We start from the raw sequence: 24702 nt of genomic DNA on the forward strand, positions 1-24702 counted from the left end.
TACAGAAGCTTGATGATGGCAGATGAGATTCTGCCGAAACGTTGCCACAACTTTAAAAACACAACTATAATGACGTGGGAAAATACCCGAACAAAGCTGAATACCATAAATGTAAGTACCCGCGGAAACTTAAGAAAACACACACACACACACACTTATATACTAAAAAAGAAAAGAAAGAACAACCAAATAAAAAGCAACACCAAACTTGAGAAAAGTAAGTATGTAAATTTTTATTAAAGAAAACAGATCAAAATGACAATACTTTGGGTCAAATTTAACACATCTAGAAGTTTCATGTATTTCTTGTACAAATATGTTCACATATAATACAGTAATTAATAGCAGCTAACAGTGTTAAATACTTAACACAAACTTTTAAAATCGCTACACAGAAAGTTTTAAATCCCATGCAAGTAAAATAACCTCATACATTCATTTTATTCCATAATTACCATGCCCAATTACAATTAAATACATCAAAACTTTAGAAAGGGATCCTGCTGAATACGAATCATCAATATAAGTTAAAACACTTTTTAACTGAGTTTTGTGTGGTATCAGTTTCATGGCATTAATAAATATCAAAATATATACCTCTGTTTTACAACGTAGTACTGGCACATTTTGGAATACATGCCAGTTATAAATAATATCAGTAAGTCCCTAACAAATATGAATACAATTTATAACTAGGCAAACATTTGTAATGTAACCAAAAATGAATGAGAAAAAGTAATGCAGACATAAAACCTACTATTCATGGACATTTAAAACCCCAAAACCTTTACTTTTTTTTTACTTTCACCAGAACAAATTACTTTATGTTCTACTAGGAAAAACAATCTATAGTCAATCACATGGGAGACATGATTGGCTCTTAAGAAAATGAGTTTTGTCTAGAAATTCAGCAAATAAGGTCCATACAGTTTTGGACATCTCCAGTAGATGTAGCCTACTATGGAATAATGCTATACTTTGCTTCAACCTGGAATAATCTTCATTTTAAACCTTAATTGCAGTTTCCAACATGTCTCAGTGCACAGCTACAAGTTGAGAAGTGCTTGGATGCTTCATCACTTCAACGCTACTTGCAAAAGCTTGCTTTTAAGTGCATAATCAAGAGGGAAAATATCTGCACCAATTCACAATGGTTTGTCTATAACAGTCACACCTAGAAAAAGAGAGATGCAAGAGATCAATTCTTTGTATGGAACATTCCTAAATAATGTTGGAGAAAGATTTATTCACAAATGCTTCATATGCATGTAATACTTGTCACGAGTACCATCTTGCTAAAAACATTTTCTTCTAGAAGGGAACAGTATTTTCCGCATTTATTTTTCAATACCTGCATAACTTCTTCCTGTACTCATACATGATGATACAACTGTCCATTTATCTGTCACTGGGTTATAATATTCCACTGTGGCCAAGTTACAAGAGCCGTCATCTCCTCCAATCACGTACAACAGTCCATTCACAGCAGACACCCCTAATATGAAAAAGAAATAAAACGTCACTTGGTTGCTCACTAGCCAGGCAATATTTACTACCGTAGGTCAGTTTTAGAAGAAAAATTGGAGGAACAAAAAACAACTACAACAATGACAGTAAATTTTAAGTTTATATTCCACCTCATTCCCAGCACTTCAGGGTGGCTTACAGTTTACAGCGCAAAAACAGCACAAAAGAACAATGATGGGAAAGAAAACAAACCCAGAGGGAAATAAAAAAGGAAGAAATGGGCATCAATTGTGCTTGCCAAATAATAATCTCTGCTGTGCTGATGACACTTTGATAACCAAAAATACAAAGGTTCTGGAAGATTTAGTAATAAAAATCAAGGTGCAAATATAAACATGAGACTACAAATAAATACAAAGACCAAATTATGACAACAGGTACAAGTGCCCAGCCTTAGAATTGAAAGTAAAGAACTGAAATAAGAGATAGCTTCTGCCTTTTAAGATGAACCAAAAACAGTAAAGGAACAGGCAGTCAAGAACCACACAAACAAATGGATCATTGAACAAATTAATTCAGACTTCTCACAAGAGCCATAAATGACCAGGCTCAAATGGGTTAAAATTCCATTAGGTTCATGTGGAAAGATTAACATTGCTAAAATGATTACTATTCCCTTTCTCCAATTGATTGATATTTAACAGCATTCTCATATTAATTTCAAGTAGATATTTTATTCAGATTGATAAACTATTGAACTATTGATAATATTTTAATGAAAGATTATCTTGGTTTGATTTTAACTGAATTTTAAATTTCAGATCCTCATTTACAGTTCTAATATTTTATACTGCATTTTATTCAATGTCTACAATCACCTTGCAGGAACTGCTGACACACTCCAGCCACATGAGGTCTAGCGTTGTCTTGCATTAGGAGGAACTCAGGGCCAATCGCACCAGCATATGGTCTCACAAGGGATCTGAGGATCTCATCTTGGTACCTAATGGCAGTCAGGCTACCTCTGGCGAGCACCTGGAGGGCTGTGCGGCCCCCTAAAGAAATGCCACCCCACACCATTACTGACCCACTGCCAAACCGGTCATGCTGGAGGAGGTTGCAGGCAGCAGAACGTTCTCCATGGCGTCTCCAGACCCTGTCATGTCTATCACATGTGGTCAGTGTGAAGCTGCTTTCATCTGTGAAGAGCACAGGGCGCCAGTGGCGAATTTGCCAATCTTGGTGTTCTCTGGCAAATGCAAAATGTCCTGCACGGTGTTAGGCTGTAAGCACAACCTCCACCTGTGGATGTCGGACCCTCATACCACCTTCATGGAGTCTGTTTCTGACCGTTTCAGCAGTCACATGCACATTTGTGGCCCACTGGAAGTCATTTTGCAGGGCTCTGGCAGTGATCCTCCTGTCCTTCCTTGCACAAAGGTGGAGGTAGTGGTCCTGATGCTGGGTTGTTGCCCTCCTATGGCCTCTTCCATGTCTCCTGCTGTACTGGCCTGTCTCCTGGTAGCGCCTCCATGCTCTGGACACTACGCTGACAGACAGCAAACCTTCTTGCCACAGCTCGCATTGATGTGCCATCCTGGATGAGCTGCACTATCTGAGCCACTTGTGTGGGTTGTAGACTCCATCTCATGCTACCACTAGAGTGAAAGCACCGCCAGCATTCAAAAGTGACCAAACCATCAGCCAGAAAGCATAGGAACTGAGAAGTGGTCTGTGGTCCCCACCTGCAGAACCACTCCTTTATTGGGGATGTCTTGCTATCTGCCTATCCTTTCTACCTGTTGTCTATTCCATTTGCACAACAGCATGTGAAATTGATTGTCAATCAGTGTTGCTACCTAAGTGGACAGTTTGATTTCACAAAAATGTGAGTGACTTGGAGTTCCATTGTGTTGTTTAAGTGTTCCCTTTATTTTTTAGAGCAGTATATAAGTCTAAATGCTATTGCTATTTTGGTAATATAATTTAACAATTAAGTTATCCACTGGGCAAGTGTATAGTATGGTTTTTCAATCTAGTTTGTTCATAGCTTTCTGTGTAATTTTTGTAAAGAAAATTAAATTAAAACTATCCCTTGAATATATTTAAGAAGTGGCTTGAGTTCATGTTTGTAAGCATCTTGGAGTAATTTTAATGGAAAATGCCTAAGCAAGCAAATATGCATTGTTTACTTGAACAGTGTGCATATATTTATTAAATTTATCTAGTGTCACATCTCACATACATGACTCTGAGCACCTAACAATTAAGACAAATTAAAAACAAAACAGAAAATATGAACAATTTAAATATGATCAATTCAGTCTTGGTAGAACTATATCATAATTTTCTTTTTTTTCCTGCGTTCTGCTTATGTGCTAATCTTGAAACAGTAGAAAGCATTCTAGTTTTAAAATCGTTGCGAACTGCTATAACGTTGCCTGAATTAACATTAAGAAAACAAACCTCTACTTTGATGCCTTTGGCAACACCTTATAAAAGACTACTATTTGTCAGGCAAATTCCCTTGCCTTATTTATGATTGTACTGATTATTTTTAAAAATTGCATGAAAACTAGTGCTTTTTCAAATTGACTATTAAAAAGTTCTTTATGACTTCAAATAATTTACCTGCATTTCTCCTACACATGTTCATATCTGCAACTTGTTTCCATACGTTAATTGTGGGATCGTAAACTTCAACACTTTTTCTAACTAAAGGGCCATCGTGTCCTCCAACTGCATAGAGTAAGTTACCTAAAACCCCAACACCTGCAAAGAGAAAATAAAAAAGATTCAGAAATCAGAGAAAAGGGGCTATTGTTTTCTCAAATGCCATCAATTTTTTTTTTTAAAAAGTTATTGAGTAATGGAGTGAATTGCATCAACAACATTTTAATTGTTAAAAAGTTAGAGATCACATGACACAAAGCCCTTCTCCAAGATCTTAAATATAAAAATCCAAAAATTGCTGTTAGATTGTGATTTTTAAATGTGAAATATATTAAATAGATTTAATAATATTACCTATTATGGATTAGAAGTCTAGTGGTACCTTCTCACCTTAGAAATGTTATGAAAAGGCTTACGTTTTGGTGAGCTACAGCTAACGCCATCAGACGAATGAAGATGCTTTGATTGATATAGGATTTTAAACTGGGATGAAACAAAGTTTATCCCTTCAAATAGAAAAATGCACTGCATATTTTAGCCTTTGGAATGCAGGGGCTATGACCTTTATCCCTAAGCTGATGCTATAGTGCCACAAACCACATTCAGAAGAAAAGGGAGAGATCCGTCTCATTTAGTTGGTTAAGGCAACGTAACTCTGATGGCCAAAGTAGACTTCTATGGAATCTCTAAAATTTTGGTTGGAGACAGAAGGACATTTAAAAGTGTCAAAGGGGATAAACAGGGAAGAATCCCTTGGCAGGGATTTCTGTAGTTTGAAGCATTATAGCGGTGTTTGACCTAGAAAGTTAGATGTAAGAATTGTGCAGAGTTTTCTAGAGGATCAGGGTGGGCCCAGTCTCTAAGCCTGAAAAAGCCAATCTTAAAAGAGGTTTCTTTCTTCAATGATCTTTGTGGAATTATAACAATCAGCAGGGAAGAAGGGCTGTCCCTCAAGAATTATCTAGATCTTCAGGCAGAGGATGGAGAGAATGAATAAAAAAAAAAAAATCAGTCATCAGAAAGAGAAGTTGAACAGTGCATGTATTTTTTAAATTTATATTTATCCCAAATACGTGACTTGGACAGCTAACAGAAAATTAGCGGCCCAGAGCAGAAAATTAAAAAAAAGAGCATCTGGCAGAATGAACTGTAACTGCAGATTGGCAACAACAACACAGCCTTCCCTCCCAAAAACAGTATATGTCTGAACAATTGGCTAAAGGCGAAAAAAAGACATTTCTGTGTTGAAAAAAGTCATTGCTAGACATGGAACTGACAACTCTGTTTGTTTGACAGCTTCCCCCAACTTTGACCCTTTCAGTAATAGGCACTGGGAGTTAAAATATTAACTGATGAGAGGAAATGATTTTATTGTAACAATACTCTAGGCTTAAGTACATATAGAATATGCCATATATTTGAATTAATTGATGTGGTTTGGACAGGTTGGCACAAGTGCAAATACAGCCATTGTGTTGGGGTTTAAATTTCTTAATCTCAAAAGTTGCTGCCAAATTCTTTGCTCTCAGGCTGCTCCTACAATTAATATCTAGAGGTGATTAAATGAATTGTGTTACCTATTTTAAAATGAATGTTACTTTAAAATAGTCCAATTTAGCCTGGGTTTAGCCAGAACCAGGCATATCAAAAGTCTAATTTCTCCATCTGAATTGCAATGCTTTGGCTACTTAAACTGTATTTAATTCATGTACATCTGCAATGTAATTTGCTCTCAAGGCCTTTTGGTACACTCTATGAAAGAACTTACTAAAGAGCCAGTTTAGTGCAGCAGTTAATTCATCAGGCTAGAATCCAGAACACTTTGAATTCTAGTCCTACTTCCAAAATAACTTTGCTGTGAAAACTGCAGTGTCTGTCAGGGCACTAGCCAAAAGTTAAAAATGATTCAAAACAGACAGAAAAAGAGAGAGAAAGTAAGGGCAGGGAGAGGAAGAGGAAGGGAGAAAGAGAGAGAGAGAGAACGAAGAGGGAACGATTTTCTGTCACAAACATAATTTAAGTTCTTTGCTCACCAGCTCCACTACGTCGAGTACTCATTCCTGCAACATAGGTCCACTCATTTGAATTATAGTTATAGCATTCCACTGTGCTAAGGCACTGACGCGATGCACCATCATAGCCACCAACTGCATACAGCATACCTGGAAATAGGTTTAGGAGACATATGTGTGCAAATGTACACATACAGCATAGCTATACAAACACAAATCTATGGTGACAATCTATCTACTCACGAGATAGCATATTTAAAATATAAATATTTGGTTATTTGTATGGTTAATTTTAATTTTTTAAAAAGCAAAATTTCCCTTGTAAAATACCTAGGCAAGGCAGCTATGAAATTCTATTTATGTATCACAGCACAGGAATACTGTGAAAACTATTTACAGTTCTAATCATCATTCATAATACTGCAGACAGTTTTAATTTTCTAGAATCAAAATATAGACTTTAATTTTCTTTTATCGCCTCCTTCAATTTCAAGAAGAAAAGACCAAATTCTGTTTTTCCCTTCTTTTTAATAGACTAATATAAAAAGCTTTATTGCCAAACAGTTCCATAATTATTATAATTGTACGTTAAGATACAATAGCAATATTCAAATATACATAGGGCATTTTCAGTTGTTAGAGAATTAACACTATTTTGTATCAACAATCTTGTTTCTTCTAGTTTACATCTACATCTTTGAATGACAGTAAATGTTTACAGTTTATGTTGTAAAGACAAATGTACTCTTTTTACATTAATAATTTAGTTGGCATTATTATTACAAGTACAACATTTATTATTTTTTTAAAAAATAGACAAAGTATTGTGTTATTTAAATGGCTTTTGAAAGATATGATTTAAAGTATACATTATTATTCTGTTCATTCTATAAATCCTCTTCCCTATTTTATGGGTCAAATATTTTTATAGATGAAAGTAAAAATCTTAATCAGGCTATTCATTCAACAAGGAAGGAATATTTATAATGTAAATCATTAACACATTTCACAGCAGCAAATCTTTTTAGTTCTTTTTTTCCCCCCAATAAAGCCTTTTAGCTAAATAGGCATTTTTATAAAAGGAATCATTTTACTTTCTAGAATAAGCCAAGCAAATAGTGTCAGAGCCACAGCTCAAAAAAGAATAGGAAAGAAAGATGGAAAAGGAGAGCAGAAACAGTGAAGCAGAATTTCTGGGCCTTTCATTCAGAATAAAGTTGCAGTCTACCTTCAGAACATTATTAAGGTGCTTTAAAACAGGGGTCCCCAACTACAGGGCCGTGGACTGGTACCGGTCCATGGAACATTTCCTACCGGGCTGTCAGTTTGCTGGGCGCCGCCATCTTGTTTGACGAGAAAGTGCTTCCGGGCAAGCTTTTCCGGTTGAAAAGCGGCGTTTGGGTCCTGAAGGAATCCTCGCGCCTTAGTTTCATCGAAGGGGGGGGGGCTTCGAATGAAACTAAGGCGCGAGGATTCTTTCAGCACCCAAGGCAAGGCGAGCCAAGCGACCGCCCCGAAGCCGCCCCGAAGCGAAGCCCATCGACAAAAGTACAAAGGAGGAGTTGAAGGTGGCGGGGAGAAGCGGGGGACGGCTGGCTGGCCGGTCGCTCGGCTCGCCTTGCCTTGCCATGCGTGCTGATGCCAGTACCGGGCCGCGGATCATTTTGTGATGCCAGTACCGGGCCGTGGCACAAAAAAGTTGGGGGCCACTGCTTTAAAAGATGTGTTTTCTTTTAAACAGGCAGGGCCTTTAGGATTAGATGTCTTAAAAGTTGAACCATGCAGAGAGAAAAGTCAGGCTAAGAAATCTTACCTCCCATTACACCTACTCCAACGCTACTTCTCCTTGTGTTCATTGGAGCTACATGAAACCATTCATCAGTCTTCATATTATAAGCTTCTACTGAGGATAAACCTGTAATAAAACATAGAGAAACCTAATCAAATGAAGTATTACTGAATCTAGGGGTTGGATGTTGGGTTTTTTTTTTTTTGCAGTAAGTAATAAGCATATTGTAGGAAGTTAGCACCCATCCCTCTCCTAGAAAACTGAAATATCCTAAGAAATATTAAAAAGGCAGCATATTTCCTCTAAAAAGAACAGAAACTCAGAAGCAGAAACTCACCCCTCACCTTTGTTAATGGGTGGGCCATTAAGGCCTGAGCCAGAATACTTTACATAACAAAAATCTCCAGGTAAAGCTACAGCAATTGCCAAAAGCCCTCTTAAGGGCATAAATCATCCAGCAAGGCTCAACCAAATCTGGAACTCAGGACAGCCTGCAGAGTTGCCCCTCCTGGGAGTCTGACAACCAATCAGAATACAAGCTCCAATTCAAATCCCAACAGAGGGTATAAAACCCAGGCACTCTCAACATCTCAGTCTCCTTTTTTGATCTCTTCCTTCATCTCTAAGCATGTGATGATCCTTCCCTTTCACTCTGGAGCTCCAGGCCACGTGGTCCTGATATTAAACCTTCTAAACAGCCTCCATGTTTCCAGTGTCTTTTTCCCCACTTGGAACTGAACCCAGAAGGATATTTCTCCCAACAATGTAAAGGCTTACCGTTACGTTACCATTACACATGACTGGCTAAATAAGCTGGCTAAAATACTCTGTATAAATACAAGTTCTTTGGGGCAGATTTTTTTCCCCTTCTGATGACTTCATAGACATATCTATGCAACCACACTGGTTTACCAATGCCTTCTTTTAGGATTATTTTGTTTGATTTTCCAAATTTAGCCTGCAGCCTTGGAATTCCTCCAATGATCTCCCATCCAAGTTTTAACCCTGATCCAATCTGGCTTGGCCTGAAGCCCAAAACTAAATGAGCTGGTAATGCCATCTGATAAAATAGCACACACACACACGTGTGTGTGTATGCTTGCATGTTCCTCCCCCGATATAAGATTCATCTCCAGTATGATTCCTCAGATGAAATGACACAAACGAGAAACAAGATATCCTCTGGAAAATAAGTTTTCCAAAGCTTTCTAAGTATCCTACTTCTAATGATTCACATTTAGCATTTCAGTATGTTTGATAACTGAATAATAATTTAATTTCTGTTCTGATCATTTCTGTTTTGAATTTAAGATGCCTAAATGCGTTCCGGGAAGGAGGGTGGGGGGAAAGATAACAAGAATGATTGCAACAAAAGCACTCATAAACTAGATGGCCTTATACCCGTGATGGTAAATCGATGGAACGCGTGCCACAGGTGGCACTCAGAGCGATTTGTGCCAGCCAAGCGAGCCGCAGGCAAACTTACCTCACTGCTCATGTGCGTGCCTCACAGCTGATTTTTGGCTGGTTTGAGGCCTTTACGGCCTCCCAGAGGCTTGAAAAAAGTCTCTGCAGGCCGAATAGGCCCGTTTCATCACTTCGGTATTATAGGAAGTGACGAAACGAAACTATTCGGCCTGCAGAGGCTTTTTTCAAGCCTCTGGGAGGCCGTAAAAGGCCTCAAACCAGCCAAAAATCAGCTGTGACGCGCAGTGCAGGCAAGGGGGCGGGGGAGATTGTGCACGCATGCACAGGGGCGTGGGGTGCACACCACATTCTGGGTGCAGCGTGCACACAATTTTTGGCACAGGAGCCCCAAAAGGTTGGTCACTACTGCCTTATACAAAGAAGAGCTTATGGTGATGATGTCACTCTATAAAAGTATATACCTGTACTCCCATCAAAACCTCCTACAGCATATAGAAGCCCATTTAATACGGCAGCGCCCAGAGTGCTTCTTCTGTCTTGCATGCTAGCAATGCTTGTCCACTTGTTTTTTACTGGATCGTAAGACTCCACAGTACGAACCCTCAAGGAGCCATTGAAGCCACCAACAGCAAAGACAAGGCCATTCATGTGTACAACTCCTAGGGGGACAAAAAATAGAGTCCTGTTCTAGTAGAAGAGTCTTTTCATACATCATGACTGCCAGACCATATTTTAAAAAAGAGGAAATAGCTCTTCTTCTTATTCCATTTTACTTTACTCTTTTTTTAAAAAAAAATCATACTCTTTTATCTTTACTTTATCTTGCCTGCTATATTTTATTCTACTTTTTAATCTCACTGTAGCTACTTTGCCTCTATTTCACTCCATCGTATTTTATTGCATTTTACAGTGGCTGATGCTCATGTTTGAGATGGTCAATTGACTAATCAATAAAACACATTACATCATATAATAAAAAGGAAAGAGCTGGCCTAGATTTAAAGCTTGCAATTTAAAAGGGTTGGCGTACCTGCCCTGCATCTTCTGGAAGGCAGTTCAGCCACTTGGTGCCATCGCTGTTCTTTAAAATCATAACACTCCACACTGCGGATAGCCTTTGGTGCTTGCCCTCCTACCACTACCATCACCTTTAACAGATGCAACATCATAAACTTAGATACGCATTAAATGGGGGAAAGGAATCTGAACAATCTCTGAAAATGAACAAAAAAAAATCCTATCCACAGTACTATTCCATTTCGCGGACTGGCAGTACTCAGGATGGCCTCAAAAGGCTCAAGTAAACCCCTGCAGATATGAATATGGTGCAATCCTTTCTGACTTGCCCTTGAGAAAAAAAAAAGACATGCTATACCCAAAGAATCTCCACTAATGAAAAAAATGAGAGTATACCTTCCTTTTCCTACATAGCAGTCATCTTAGTTAAGAGAGCCATTTCTTTATGAATTGTAACTCTATTTAAGTCTGTTTAATGGCACACGATAGTTTTCAAATTTTCTTAAATAAAAGGTAAAGTCCTAGGTTAACAAGAATGTAGACACAGCTCAACAACATTTTGTATGCAGCTGAGTGCAAACGAGACTCTCTGCCTGCTTTATTCATTTTACTAGATGGATTTAAGCATGCTTTAACTGAACAGGAAATTAAGACTTATTGACATAATGGCTTTTCCAACCCTATAATTCTCTATTTTATTTCAATTATTCCAATTATATGCATATTTTAAAATAAAAAAAGAGACCCTGACTTAAATCACATACATTTTTTCACACAACGCAAGGCAATTCAAAAAGGAAGTATATATAAGTGCATGCTTACCTTTGGAAGACAGGAAGGTGTTCTTAACCTTGTTCGTGTGGACTTAAACAATGTTCTTTGCTCAAGTGGCAACAAATGGTACTTCATTGCTTCAATTAGGTAATCTTTACATGCACTGCTATTTTTAACAAGTATCTCTTCTTCAACTCTCTGTGAATTAGCCATATTGATGCAATCTTAGCAAGAAAGAACACACTGACTAATTTGCATGAATGTAGCTTTCATGTAATTAGTTTTGAATTGGTTCAGTGAAAACTTCAAAATAATTGTTTTTCCAACAATTATTGCTAAATGAAAACAAACCAGAGATAATGACAACCTAATCTAGATATCTTTTTATTTGTGAAGAAAGGAAGAGGAGGTGGGCAGAGGAGGTAGGGAAAGAAAAAACGACAGCAGAGGGAGGAAGGGAGGAAGGAAGGAAGGAAGGAAGGGAGGGAGGGAGGAAGGAAGGAAGGAAGGAAGGAAAGGTTTCCAACACTCATTGTCAAGTTCCCACAAAGAAATTAAATGGGGAAGCCAATAGGAAATTGGAAGTTGCTTCCCTCTCACTGATTTTTTAAATCACATATGGTCATTTTGCTTCTCTGTTTCGATAAGGAGGTATCTACGAAATGATGTTCCAACAAGGCACAAGTTGCCTAGTACAGGAGTCACCAACCTTTTGGACCTCAGGGACCACAAAACTCATAATTTTAAATCCTGCGGGCCAGGGATCCTGGGAAAATCCTCCCCCCCTTTTTCCTACCAATCGATCATTCTTTATTTAGGATCGCAGGATACCGTTTCCAGCTCTGTTCTTGGGGGGAGGGAGAGAGAGAGAGAGAGAGACTTTTGGTTTCATGCAAGGAAAGCAGAAGCAAATTCCCCCAAATTCTGCCAAAAACGAGTCTTTGTGAGACTTGTCGCGCTGGCGCAGCCTCTTGGAGCAGGATGCCCTGCAGAGTCCCAAAGACTCATTTCTGGTGGAGTTTGGGGAAGAGAAAGAAAGACTTTTGCTGCTTTCCTTGTGTGCAGCCAAAAGCAGAAGAAGAAAGAAGTGGAAACAGCCCAGTGGTCAGGCAAGGTGCTTCCCCCCCTCCCTCACTAGCTTGTGTTGTTCGCAATGCAAGCGATGCAAGCCTAGTGTTCCCACAGGCCATGTGGGTGGCGCAGCCTTGTGTTCCCGTGTAGCCTGGATTAATTGCTTTGGGGAGTGTTTTGGGGTGACATTTCTCTACGGACCATCCACTTTTTCTCACGGGCCACCAGTGGTCCCCGGCCCACTGGTTGGCAACCGCTGACCTAGTATGATTATAAAGGTTGATCCAACTTTTATAGAAAGCATCGATTTGGGGGGATTGTATTATCCGGAATGGGCCAACTCATTGTGGCCAATTTGCTCCGAGACAACTTGCTATGGCACAATTCAACAAATAGAAAAGTTACATTTTTAATAGAACCGTGGCCAATAACAATAAAATAAAGTTGATTGAGAAATACAAGAATATTATCTAGTATCAATGAAAATATGGTCACCAATAGTAAAAGTAACTGAATGAAATGATTAATACAACAATTGAATTGTTGTGTGGCAAGTTGGCTAGGATGAGTTTGTTTGCGGCCAGTTGGCCTCGACCCTTTGTTACGTTTACTCAATTATATAAGATTTAATCTTGCAGTATGACAAGGGAATAAAATACCATGAATGAAATGCCTCCAGTTAATTACCTGGACCAAATAGTCTTTTGACAGCAAAGGTAATCGAACGTGTTCCATCAGACGTGCCATGAGTTCTTGCCTCACATTTTTGTCATAGTTAACCCAAGCAATCACTGCTTCAAATACCTTATGTAAAATAAAGACACATTTTGAGTTCTGCATATAGTTTGCTGGACAGATACAAGAACTCTAATATTTTGCTCATTTTAGAATTCAGATTGAAAGAGAGGGGGAACATTTCCAACAACAGAAAGCTAGAACTGCCTTGTCTAATTCTTCATTGTCTCCACCCATTCATCTCTTAGAAGTGAAGACATATTGGTTATATAAAGATTTAACTTATCTAGACCAGATTAATAAGTTTTAAAACGTAACAATAACTAGCCAGTTCTGGCATTACAAAGAACAATACATCTAATTTCTTTTCCCCCTATGTATTCTTTTTCTGAATTAGCTGGAACTAGGGTTTCCTATCAGTATTTATATTTTTAAACTCTGTTATCTATTTAGCAGTGTTTGTACAATTATATACAGTTTGACTCTGATTATTTTTTTCACAATTGGTTTACCTGAAGGAGATAAATATTAGAACCTCCATCAGCTTATTAATAGTTGGAGGTAATTGGTTAATAGTTGGGTCTCCTGCATTATCACCAACTATATAATAATATAGATAAAAGAGTTTAAAAGTATAAATATTGATAGGAAACCCTAGTTCCACCTAATTTTTGTGTTTCAAAGATTTTTGCTTTGGCAGCCACAATTGGAAAAAAAAATCTGAATAGACTGGAGTGAAAGGGAAAAAAAACATTCAAAGATCTTTCTCCTATATCCTCATATCAAAGTATATTGTAAATGGATAAATATTTGAACAATGGTCCTTTTAATCTGGTTCCAAGATTTTCATTTGCATTAAAATATTTCTAAGCCAAAGTTGAACACTTCTGACTTTACTGAAATTGTTCTTATATTGGAATGTTTTTGGCAAAACAAAAAACAAAAAACCACACAGCATCTGAGTAATCAGATCAAAAAACAACAGAACACTCAATTTCAATTTCAAATTTTAAAGATTAGCATTTAAAAAAGATTGCACACCTCTACATGATTACATATCACAATGTCTAAATAAGGAAGACATTACCTTTTCTTCTGAAGCTACTGTTAGTTTGTCACTGGATATTAAGCTGCACACCTGTTCTACACCAAGACTGAGAAATTCATCACCTAATACAACCTCAGTAAAGTGCTGTTCTATTTCAAGAAAAAAAATGTAAACATATAAATTGCAGCAACAGCATGAAGGAGGCATTTTATCCTTACAGAGATTCAGGAAATACAAAAATGAAAGTTTTCTTTCTAATTATGATTGCTAGAATATAGAGCTCATGTCTATGAAAGAATAATGTCACTTAAAACGTGGAAATCTCATTTATAAAGCCAATTGGACTTATTATGTATTACATCTTTCAAAAGGACGGTCTAATTATCAGTCTTATTTTTCAAATGTAGTGGCCTTATTTTAGAAATTATGTTGGTAGTTGCATACAAACAGAATTTCTAAAATAAGGCCGCTACATTTGAAAAATAAGACTGATAATTAGACCGTCCTTTTGAAAGATGTAATACATAATAAGTTTCAAAGACTAAAATCATGGCAGTGATTAGATAAATCTTATTTTATATATAGGGTGTCCCACAGTCTTAGTACAGAACTATATTAAGACTTTTAGAACACCCTATCTTTTTTGTTTCAGCACAATTGAGGATGTTATATACATCAAGAGCATATACAAACAAATATCAGCGAACATGATAGATGAATTCTACATTAATAGTCAGTGGGATTAACAATTTAATCATGGGTACTGGAGGGTTATGTTTGATGGGTTTGTTTTTGTAAGCCACTCATAATCACCTGCATGTGGTGGATAGCTATAAAATCATATCAATTTATAAAATAAATGAATAAGGCATTAACATTATTTGAGAGGCAGTTTGGCCTAGTAGTTAAAGCACTAGGCTAGAAAGTGGAAGATTGTGAGTTCAAGTCCCGCCTTAAGTCATGAAAGCCAAGCGGGTGACTTTGGGCTAGTCACTCTCTCTTAGCCTAACCTATGTCACAGAATTCTGGTTCTGGTGAAGAAAATAGGAGGAGGAAGGGGTGTTAGATATGTTTGCCACCTTGTATTTGTAAAGGTTAATTGTAAAAACAATAAAGGCATAATATAAACAAACAAACAAACATTAGACTATGGGATTGCAAAATAACCATATCCAATAAAACAGATCTTCCAATTCTGAAAAATCATACAAGAAATTATACAAACAAAATAAAGCTGATCACATATGATAGTGCTTAAAAACTACTTTCCTCAATAAATACTGTAAAATAGGTTTCAGAATTTGTTGAGGAATAGTTCATGTTTCAGATCATATTTACGCATCAACATTGAACATTCAAAAGTGTTCACAAGCTTATGAGCACCATTCCAAAGGTTGCTAGTTGATGTACAATGGTTTCAAATCATTTTTTAAAACAAAGAAAGGGAAGGAGCTTGACAGATATCCGGTGGAAAAGAATTCCACAATTCACCCTATTTCTGGTATTTGGGCATATATGCCAATAAATATGTAGCTAAAATAGTGCTTCCATGTATGTAGGAGATATGGAAACACGGCGCAACTCTTTATTTTTTGGTTAAAAAAAAATCTGGGAACGAACCAATTCGAAGAAGCAAGAATGGAGTATGCTGACTATTAGGGAGGATGCAGTGTTGCTAATTATCATTCTTGTCTGCTAGTTCAAGAAAATACCCACAAAGGCAGAGGATTATGTGGGTACTGGCCCAAACATGCTTCGCATAATCTGGGTGGGGTTACTTAAACTGGGCCAGGGCAACCTCCCATTGCGGCAGAACTAAAGGCTTATGTGCCAAATTGCATAATTGGTGACAACCTATATTAGAAGAGAGCACAATTTGCTGAATCTCATTTTTATAATAATGCCTCAAATTGCTATGCAATATTTCCTCAAAGGAAAGACATTAACACCCAATCCATAACTGGAAATATTACTACATAAAGTACTCCATGCCTGAACATTTTGTAATCTGTAAAATTAACATATGAAATAAAGTGTATTGAAATTGTTTTCCATAAGGTGAACTCCGTAGATGCACTCATACATACATGGTTACAGGGCTGGGATTCAACCGGTGTTACTACTGGTTCGGTCAGAGTGTGTTTTGTGCATGCTGTGCGTGTGTGTAAAGCAATTGCAAAAAACATCAGCTGTGCCACCCGGATAGCTGACAAGCGCTGCGCGCAGGTGCACAGTGTTTGAAAATCCTCTTCTTTCCTGCTTTTTCAACCTCAGCTGTGCTGCACAAAGCAGCTGAGGTTGAAAAAGCAGGAAATAAAGGACAGGTAAGAGCCCAGGTGGGCAAGTGGCCCAAACAAATGACCAAAAGGTCATTGCACCGAATCGGTTTGGTGTCTGGTGCTCTTCAGAACTACCGGTTCTATAGAACCGGGCCAAACCAGTAACATACCACCCCTGCATGGTTAATACAAGGGGAATAATTCTTAATACAGGCCCTTGACAGTACAATGCAGAAGAGTATTTCTCAGAAATGGTAGCTGGGCAGGTAAAAATTTAGTTGCATTTGCTGTATTATCACTATTATAGCTGAAGCATTCTGGGAAACTAAATCACTGTCTATTGAATTGCCACAATAACAATAATTCTTTTCTTTATTCTGGAAAAAATGAATCCAACAATTGTATTACTACATTAATATTCCGAGAAAGGGAAAAGGTGTCAGTTGTCAAAGATTTAATACTGCTTTGTTTAAATATCTATTTTAATCATAAAATTTAGCTTTTGAAATTTATTCAACCTCTTGGCAGCTTTGCTAATATCAAATCATAAAACAGTTTTGGTTTGTTATCTTTACAACTTTAATTTCTCTGTTTAATTTACGTTCTTTTTCATGTGAGCAATATGGAAGGGCTTCTCCAATGTTAAAAATAATACCACAATCCTAATTTTTAGAATCGAACCTCCACTTGCCTGTGTATGTGTTGGCCTTATTCAGAAGCTCAATGCAGGCATGCATATCAGCAAATGCTTGAATACCCAAACAGTTGGTAGGGTGAAGCTGAGTTTCCAAAAAATCACAGCAACCTTTTTTTACATCCTGCAGCTGCAACAAACTAGCTGCTGGGAGTAGTACCTACAATAACCAAAATTAAAGAAGTCAGTATCATCAAGAAAGGTAAAACGAAAAAGGAACTTCTAAGTCTAAGGCAGCCTGTAAGGGGTTAAATAATTATGTAACTGATAGGTAAATTCTTACCATGCTTCAGTCTTAATTCTGTTTTGAACCCTTACCCATCATGGGTAGGGATGAAGAGTTGACCAAACAGGACAGCAGTAACACGACTATTTCTTTAAATTTTAGGCTGTGTGTTGACTATTGAATCAGGAATTGATCAGGATATACATGACATCCATGTACAGGTGCTTTGCTTCTCTATAATTTCTTCATTTTAGTGAGTAGGGATGCAGTCTAGATAGGGGTGTTAAAATGGTGGCCCACAGGCCAGATCCGTCACGTCCACGCCTACCTCAGCTCCACGAAAGGGAAAAACATAGCGGAACATCAGGTGATGGAAACGTGAAACGGTAAGTTTGACACCTGTGGTCTAGGAAATTGCTTGCATAGCATACTTAACACTTATCAAAGAAGGTTAGGATTGGGAAGTCACATTTAAGTTATAGTTTCATATATTATCTCATTTGGAAAAATTCATTTTGTAGTGCTTGCAAAACACTGCAGTGGGTTTTATCTGTTTGTTTTATATTTATTAAACATATGATTTAATAATCAAATGAGGTGATTATGGGCAGCTTACAATCATTGTTACCTGAGAAATGACCTATACTGTTCATTGGACCAGGGGTGGGCTTCACATTTTTTAGCAAGGGGTTCTCTGCCCTAATGACTGGCTAGGTGATCATGTGATTGGGTAGTCATGTGATCGGGTGGTCATGTGACTGGGTGGGAGTGGCTAACTCGACCTGGCTTCTTTGCCCTAATTACCTCAAAAAAGATATACACCAACAAGTTGTTTATTATTTTGTGCATTTAATTTAATACTTAAATAAAAGACTAGGTGAAATCAGGCTTAATAGCAATGACTGTCAGAAGGATCTTGGTGTCTTAGTGGACAACCAGCTAAATATGAGTCACTAGTGTGCAGAGGTAGCCAAAAAACCAATGCAATCCTAAGTTGCATTAACAGAGGAATACAATCAAGAGAGGGGTGGCATTCAAATTTTTTAACAACCGGTTCTGTGGGCGCTTATGCACGCTCCCTACGGACCTCTTAGGAAAGGGGTGAGGTCAATAGTAGACAGTCTAAGGTTAAAGTTTTTGGGGTTTGGGGAAAAAAACCACAGAGTCAGGTCAGACATTGACCACTCTGTGGCTGAAGTCCTATTTACTGCAATCAAGCTTGGTGCGATTAACCTTAAGTTTGTATCTACTGTTTGCTCTTGTGTTGTTATGGTTGAAGCTGAAGTATTCATTGACAGGTAGGACATTGCAATGTATGATTTTATATACCATACTTAGATCAGACCGAAGACGGCATAATTGTAGGTTTTCTAGGTCTAGAATTTCGAGTCTGGTGGCATAAGGTATTCTGCAACGAGTAGAGGAATGGAGAATTCTTCCTGTGAAATATCTCTGGACTTTCTCAACTGTGTTAATATCAGATACATAATGTGGGTTCCAGACTGATAAGCTGTATTTGAGTATTGGTCTAGCAAACGTTTTGTATGCTCTAGTTCTTAGTGTAATATTACCAGAGAAAAAGCTACGTAAGAGAAAAAGCTACGTAACAACTCTTGACGCCATTTTGGCTATGTAGTTACAGTGGGCTCTAGTAACTCTGGAAATATAAGAGAAAATAGAAAAAAACGAGGAGATAGAGCTGATAAAACAACAAATGCATCAAAAAGACAAGGAGAAGGCAGAGATAATTAAAATGGATGAAATAGACAAAGCAGACTATGCATTAAGAGCTCAAAAAATAGAATTGGATAAACTAAAAGATATTCCAGAAGTGGGGATAGAGACACTGATGGATGTAGTGAAGGTTTGGCAGCAAGAGATAGAGGTAGAGATACAGGGAATATTTACATTAAATATGAATAATGTATGGAGATATAAAATACCAAGGAAGGAGTATGGAAAGCATGCCAAAAAATCAATAAGAATTGAAATACTAAAATGACCAAGAGATGACGGATAAAAATAGAATACTTATTAATATAAGATTTGTATTAAGAAGACTTAGAGGTAGAAATTAGAAAGAGGGAAAATACTGATACGTATATTCTTATATAATATTTTGAAACTAATATTAGATGACTAGATCAGAGGTTGAAAGATGATGGTATTATGTATACTTCAATAGTGTCACTATCAGTAATGTGTATTAAAATGCTGAATAATTAAATGATGAAGGATTATATACATGGTGGAGTAAATACTACAATACTAACAACTTTAACTGTAATAGTTATGTTACTATAATGATAGGAATATTATTAATGTATTTTATACAAAATCCCAAGGGAGAAATATGGGAAATATTCCAAATATCAACAAGAAGTGAAATATTAAAACAGACAAGAGATGATGGATAGAATTAGAATATCTACTAATATAAGATTTATGATATTAAGATTTAGAATAGAAGTAGAAATTAGAAAGGGGGGAAAATATTATGCATATTTCTATATAATATTCTAAAATCAGTATGTAAAAGAAAGGATCAGAAGTTGAAAGATGAGTATATTATGTATAATGTTATTATAATGATGTGAGGACGATTAATGTAACCAAGATTACTAAAATTGTCAATATTATTACTATTATTTGGTATCAAAACTAAGGATACCCAGATGCCATACTGTTCATACATACTGTGGTTACTGTTTTGCCAACCTGGCTTATTGGCTTGCTGGCCCTGATTGCTGTGTGGCTAACCTGGCTTATTGGACTACTTGCAGTCAGAGGCTTCTGAAAGTGCGTGTGAGAGCTTTGCTTCAGGACTTGTAGTGAAAGTGGGGGTGTTTGAGGATGTTTTGGGGGCACAGTTGGATCAATAAAGGGAAGTTAGACCTGTTTTCTGGTTGTGTTGCTTTCGTGCCACGTCCCGGGTCATCACTGCTACTTTCACATCCTCCCCAACTTGAACCACACCCCATTATAACCTCATACTCCATCCCTGGCCTATAGCATACCTCTCACATACCCACCGCAACCCACATTATGCCTCTCACACAGGCCCACACTCTTGTGAATGCTCCCTGACCTGCACTTCTCATGCACTCTCTCCAATCCATGCCACAGTCTCGCATTCTCACAACCCTTCCCTTAACCTCCCTTGTGATGTCCCACACCGTCTCCACATCTCCCTTGCACACTTTCATTCCCTCTTGCAGTTGTCAGCAGCCACTTACATGGCAACCTGTATTTACAAATTGCTTCAAATTCCCCGCTGAATTTGGTTGCTTTGGAAGCTGGTCGGAAGTTTTGTTACCTAATAACCATAGGTTAATGTTCTGACCCAAGTCCTGTTCAAATCAAACAAACCCAAAGTATGTATAAAAGCAAACCTTTTTAATGCGGAGTTGTGAATTCTCTTCATTCACAGCCAAGAGTCATTCAAAACGAATAAGTGCAAGCCCTTTCAAAGTTGCTAAAGGCTGCCAAGTACAAAAGACTAATTGCAGATAAATATCCAAAGCCAGAAGTTTTAAAAAACAAATTGAAATAAACAGGGCTTCAACGAGGACTCTGAATAGAAAAAAATTTCTTTGCTTCCTGCAAAGAAGCCAACCCCGAAGGCTGGCTTTTATCCCTTATGGGAGGGGCCATCACCTTCCAGCCTTACTGCCGAGTCGCCCGTACTGAGCAGCCCTGCGCGCACACGCACTGAGCAGAGGCTTCCCGGTCCCTCTTCATCTGCTGCCAAACTCCACAACCTCCGAAGGCAGCACCCCACTCTCCGATAGTCCTGGCCCCATCCCTGCATCACACGCAGGCTCCTTGTCCGAGTCCTCGCTGTCAGAGACCTCAGCCGTCCACATCTGCTGCCAGCGAACCACAACAGTTAATTACAGTAACCAGGACTTTGGGACCGCTGAGCCATGCACTAAGTAATGCAGACAACTTAGAGACTTACATTCTTGTCCCAATTCTGCCATAAATCGAGGACTATCTGTACCAAAAAAACAATGCTCCCCCAACTCCCAATCTCTAGAGCCAATCCAGAAGTTGATGCTATCAAAAGTTGCTGAAAAATCAAAGAGTACAAGAATGGTTATGCTACCTCCCTCTTGTCAATGCCTTAGATTATCTACAAGAACTTCTATTCTAAATCCCAGACTGAAAACCAGATTGAAATTGCAGGTAGATGTATACTAAAAGCATGTTGTGAGAGCAACTCTATTTTGACAGAAGATCCTTTTGGATGAGATGGGAACATGTCAAAGCACCTATGTGATTGATTCCCAGCAGTGGTGGGATAGTAAAAATTTTCTACTATCGGTTCTGTGGGCGTGGCTTGGTGGGCGTAGCTTGGCTTGGCGGGCATGACAGGGGAAGTATACTGCAAAATCCCCCTTCCCTCCCCACCCCACTAACCTGGTTTCCAACTCCGTTCTGCTGTGCAGGGCAACAAAAGAAGACCCAGCCGATCAGCTGGGACTCGGGAGGCAGAGAATAGATGGGGGGAAGGTGAGTTAGAGGGGGTATTTGCATTGGTTGTCCAGAACTGGTCAGAACCTGCTGAATACCACCTCTGATTCCCAGGTTCCTTATACTGTATGCTTTACCTTTCATAATTTATGGTAAAGACTCCAGTTGAATTGTTGAATTGAAATAATATTGAAAGAGAAAGCAGGCCATAAGTTCTAAATTTTTCTGCTTTTTCTAAAAAGCCCTTCTATGTCTGTAGACGCTTTATGAAGAGCAATATATCAGTATGGTGGGAAGAAAGAAAAAATCAGAAATCTGGTAACACCTTTTACCCTTATCTTGCCCCAATTTAAATCTTATATCAGTTTAGCCACTCTGTGAGCTATGGCTCACAACAGCTTATGCCTTTTAATAAAAGTTGTAAACTGGAAAAGATGCTCTAACACTGTCCCCAGACAACTTAAATTCCTCAAAATGCAAGTGAAGTGTGGGTCATTAATAAATAGTGCTCTGTATATGTTTTAGATAGTGCTACTATGGGCACTGGGACATTTAATGGTTTGCTGCTGCTGAACAAGGAGCATTTTAAATATATCTACCTACTACTGCTATGTCTATAAATTACATTTGAATGTCAACTGTTAATTTTAGTTAATTTAAATTTCATGTTCTAGTAAACCTCAGGGTGTAACAATTTGTTTCTAAAACCATTTACCTCTGAAACAAATGTTAACAGCCTTTTGGTGTGAAATGCTGTGTTGTACAGATGTCAGTTCGTATTTTTAGCTTTCTTTATGCCACCCACCCATTACAGCTGTTTATGTTGACTCACATGTCCTTGAAAGACATTCACAAGCATAATTGCATGAATTTTTGCTTGAAGCATCTCCTTATCTTTGCATCAGTTCAACAAATCTGACAGGTTTCTTTTTAATCTAGTCGTGTAGGAAAGAATGAATTAGAATCCTTACTAACCAGTTCAAGTTCTCTATGTTGTGTTTATGTTAAAATGAGAAAAAAATGTTACATTCAATTTTTCAAATATGGTTTAGAAAGACTTCTGACAGTAGAAAGCCATAAAAAGTTTAATACAAGGAAAAAACGAAGTTGTCTTAAGCTAATGGAAGCCAACAAAAGTGCTTCATTATTATGAAGGCCTTATATGTGATGCTATGCTATGATAATCTTTCATAAATCTGCTGGAATTTCTGATCCTGTAGGTGTTCTGTCCCCTAGATAAGTAAGTTATATATTTTCTGAATCTATCAATATTGGACCCCAAATACAGTAATAAAGAGACTGTCAGTGACATTCCTGGGTATCATGCCATAAAATGTTAGAGTAATATTGAACAAAGATTTACAAAGCATGTAGTGGCTCCTTGTTTTAAGGGGAAAAAACTGCTTAATTTGATAGCTGATTACTGTTTTTTTAATATATCTATTACAGTAGCTATTCTCAAAGCAAAATAAGTGTGAAATTGTAAACTATCAGAGGGGCAGCCAAAGAAATAATAAATACCCAATGTATCAAACTCTAGTGAAGATTACAAGGCCCTCATTTTAAAATTCTAGTTGCAATTTTCTATTCTATTCACATCCAAACACATTTTGTTACCTAGTCCTGTCTATCTGAAAGATGTTTGATGGTCCAATGCAGAAGCGAGCTGCTGGCGACTCGTAGGGACTCAGGTGAAACCCTAGCTAAGACTATGGGGCTTGGCAAGCCCCCAAATCCCACTCCTGGCTGGAGAACGCAGAGAAAGTCGCCTTTCTCTGCGTTTGATTGTGGCATTTGTTGATGGTAGAAAGTACCGGAATGGCGACCGACAAAAAAGGCGATTGCTACCGGACTGTTCGTCATCCGCCATACTGTTGTTACAAGCGTAGTGTGCATGAAGTCGGTGTAGCTTAGCCTAGCACCGAATGTCAGCCAAGAAGATGAACGGCGGGCGGGACTTCCTTCAGAGGTCCATTCCCCCTGCGGGCCGCACTAATATTATACTTTCATATCACGGTGGGGGCCACAGGATATCGTCCTGCAGGCTGCAATTGGCCCATGGGCCACGAGAATGGGACCTCTGATCCACAAGGTCCCTTCCAACACTGTTAAAGCTTCTGTTAGAGATTCCAGGTACTAGAATGCCTGACAATTGCTACTCCACACATCTAGAGATCACCATGGCACAGGCAACTGTTGCATATAATATTTATACTCTGGAGAGATCAGAAAAAGGTTGAAACAGCATAAACATCTTAAATGGCAATTTAAGATTTTTTTTGTAGTAAGTGACTGGCAACATCTTTCAGTAAAAGCTTCTGTTATGATTACACTCTACTTTTTTTAGTATCTTAATGGCCTTTACTAAGGCTGGGCAAAGCATTCTAATCTCTCAAAATATGTTAGCCTAAGTGAAGCATTCCTCCTTGAGGTGATAAAACATCACATTCTCTTGAAGGCTTTCATAAATGCTGCAAATGAAGTCTCTACTTATCAGGCAATGCTTCCGCAGGGACTGCCACTAAAACCAAGCAGCTAAGCTTGCCCAAACATACAACTAGAAATTGTGCTTTCACTTCAACAGTCACAGCCTGCCTGTTGTTTGATACAGGTGCCTTCCTTGAATCATTCAAAATGCAATTGTGTTTTAATATTTTCAGGTCAGAGCTTTTTTGAGTAGATAAACGGGTACCACTGCGGTGGGAAAGTAACAGTGCTCCGTGACGTCATGGTGGGCCCATGACTGCAGGCATGTCTTCGGACAGACTTAGCTCAATGGCCCTGAAACGGAGATGAGCACCGCCCCCCTACAGACTAGTGGAGTAAAATCCACAGGGACTCCTTTTCACTTTCCATTTGACCAAAAACAATGATTTGTGAGAGGAAGAGAAGGATATGTTGTTTCTTTTCTTGTCATATTTTGGTCTTATAATATTAGGCAACACAATATCAAAAGTAGAGACTTTCAAGTGTTTAGTTTCTATATTAGAAATTGTGGTTTATTATATAGAAA

General features: G+C 38.1%; 1 protein-coding gene across 2 annotated transcripts in view; it reads right to left on the reverse strand.

Moving 5' to 3' along the window:
- Window positions 1-208: 208 nt before the first annotated feature.
- Window positions 209-24702, reverse strand: part of KLHL2 (kelch like family member 2) — a 41058-nt gene continuing 16564 nt past the window's right edge. For both annotated transcript variants that reach the window (XM_087936661.1, XM_026699948.2), the window contains exons 5-15: window positions 16985-17147; window positions 14054-14163; window positions 12919-13035; window positions 11209-11358; window positions 10400-10517; window positions 9831-10028; window positions 7966-8067; window positions 6174-6302; window positions 4099-4239; window positions 1352-1495; window positions 209-1174 (exon numbers count right to left, since the gene is read on the reverse strand). In XM_087936661.1, the coding sequence (XP_087792787.1) occupies window positions 1146-1174; window positions 1352-1495; window positions 4099-4239; window positions 6174-6302; window positions 7966-8067; window positions 9831-10028; window positions 10400-10517; window positions 11209-11358; window positions 12919-13035; window positions 14054-14163; window positions 16985-17147 (1401 nt within the window). In that variant the 3' untranslated portion in view covers window positions 209-1145. The remainder of the gene's footprint in view (window positions 1175-1351; window positions 1496-4098; window positions 4240-6173; window positions 6303-7965; window positions 8068-9830; window positions 10029-10399; window positions 10518-11208; window positions 11359-12918; window positions 13036-14053; window positions 14164-16984; window positions 17148-24702) is intronic.

Source organism: Pseudonaja textilis, chromosome 6 (genome assembly GCF_049901715.1).
Source record: "Pseudonaja textilis isolate UNSWEBS1 chromosome 6, rPseTex1.2, whole genome shotgun sequence".
Classification (NCBI taxonomy): domain Eukaryota; kingdom Metazoa; phylum Chordata; class Lepidosauria; order Squamata; family Elapidae; genus Pseudonaja; species Pseudonaja textilis.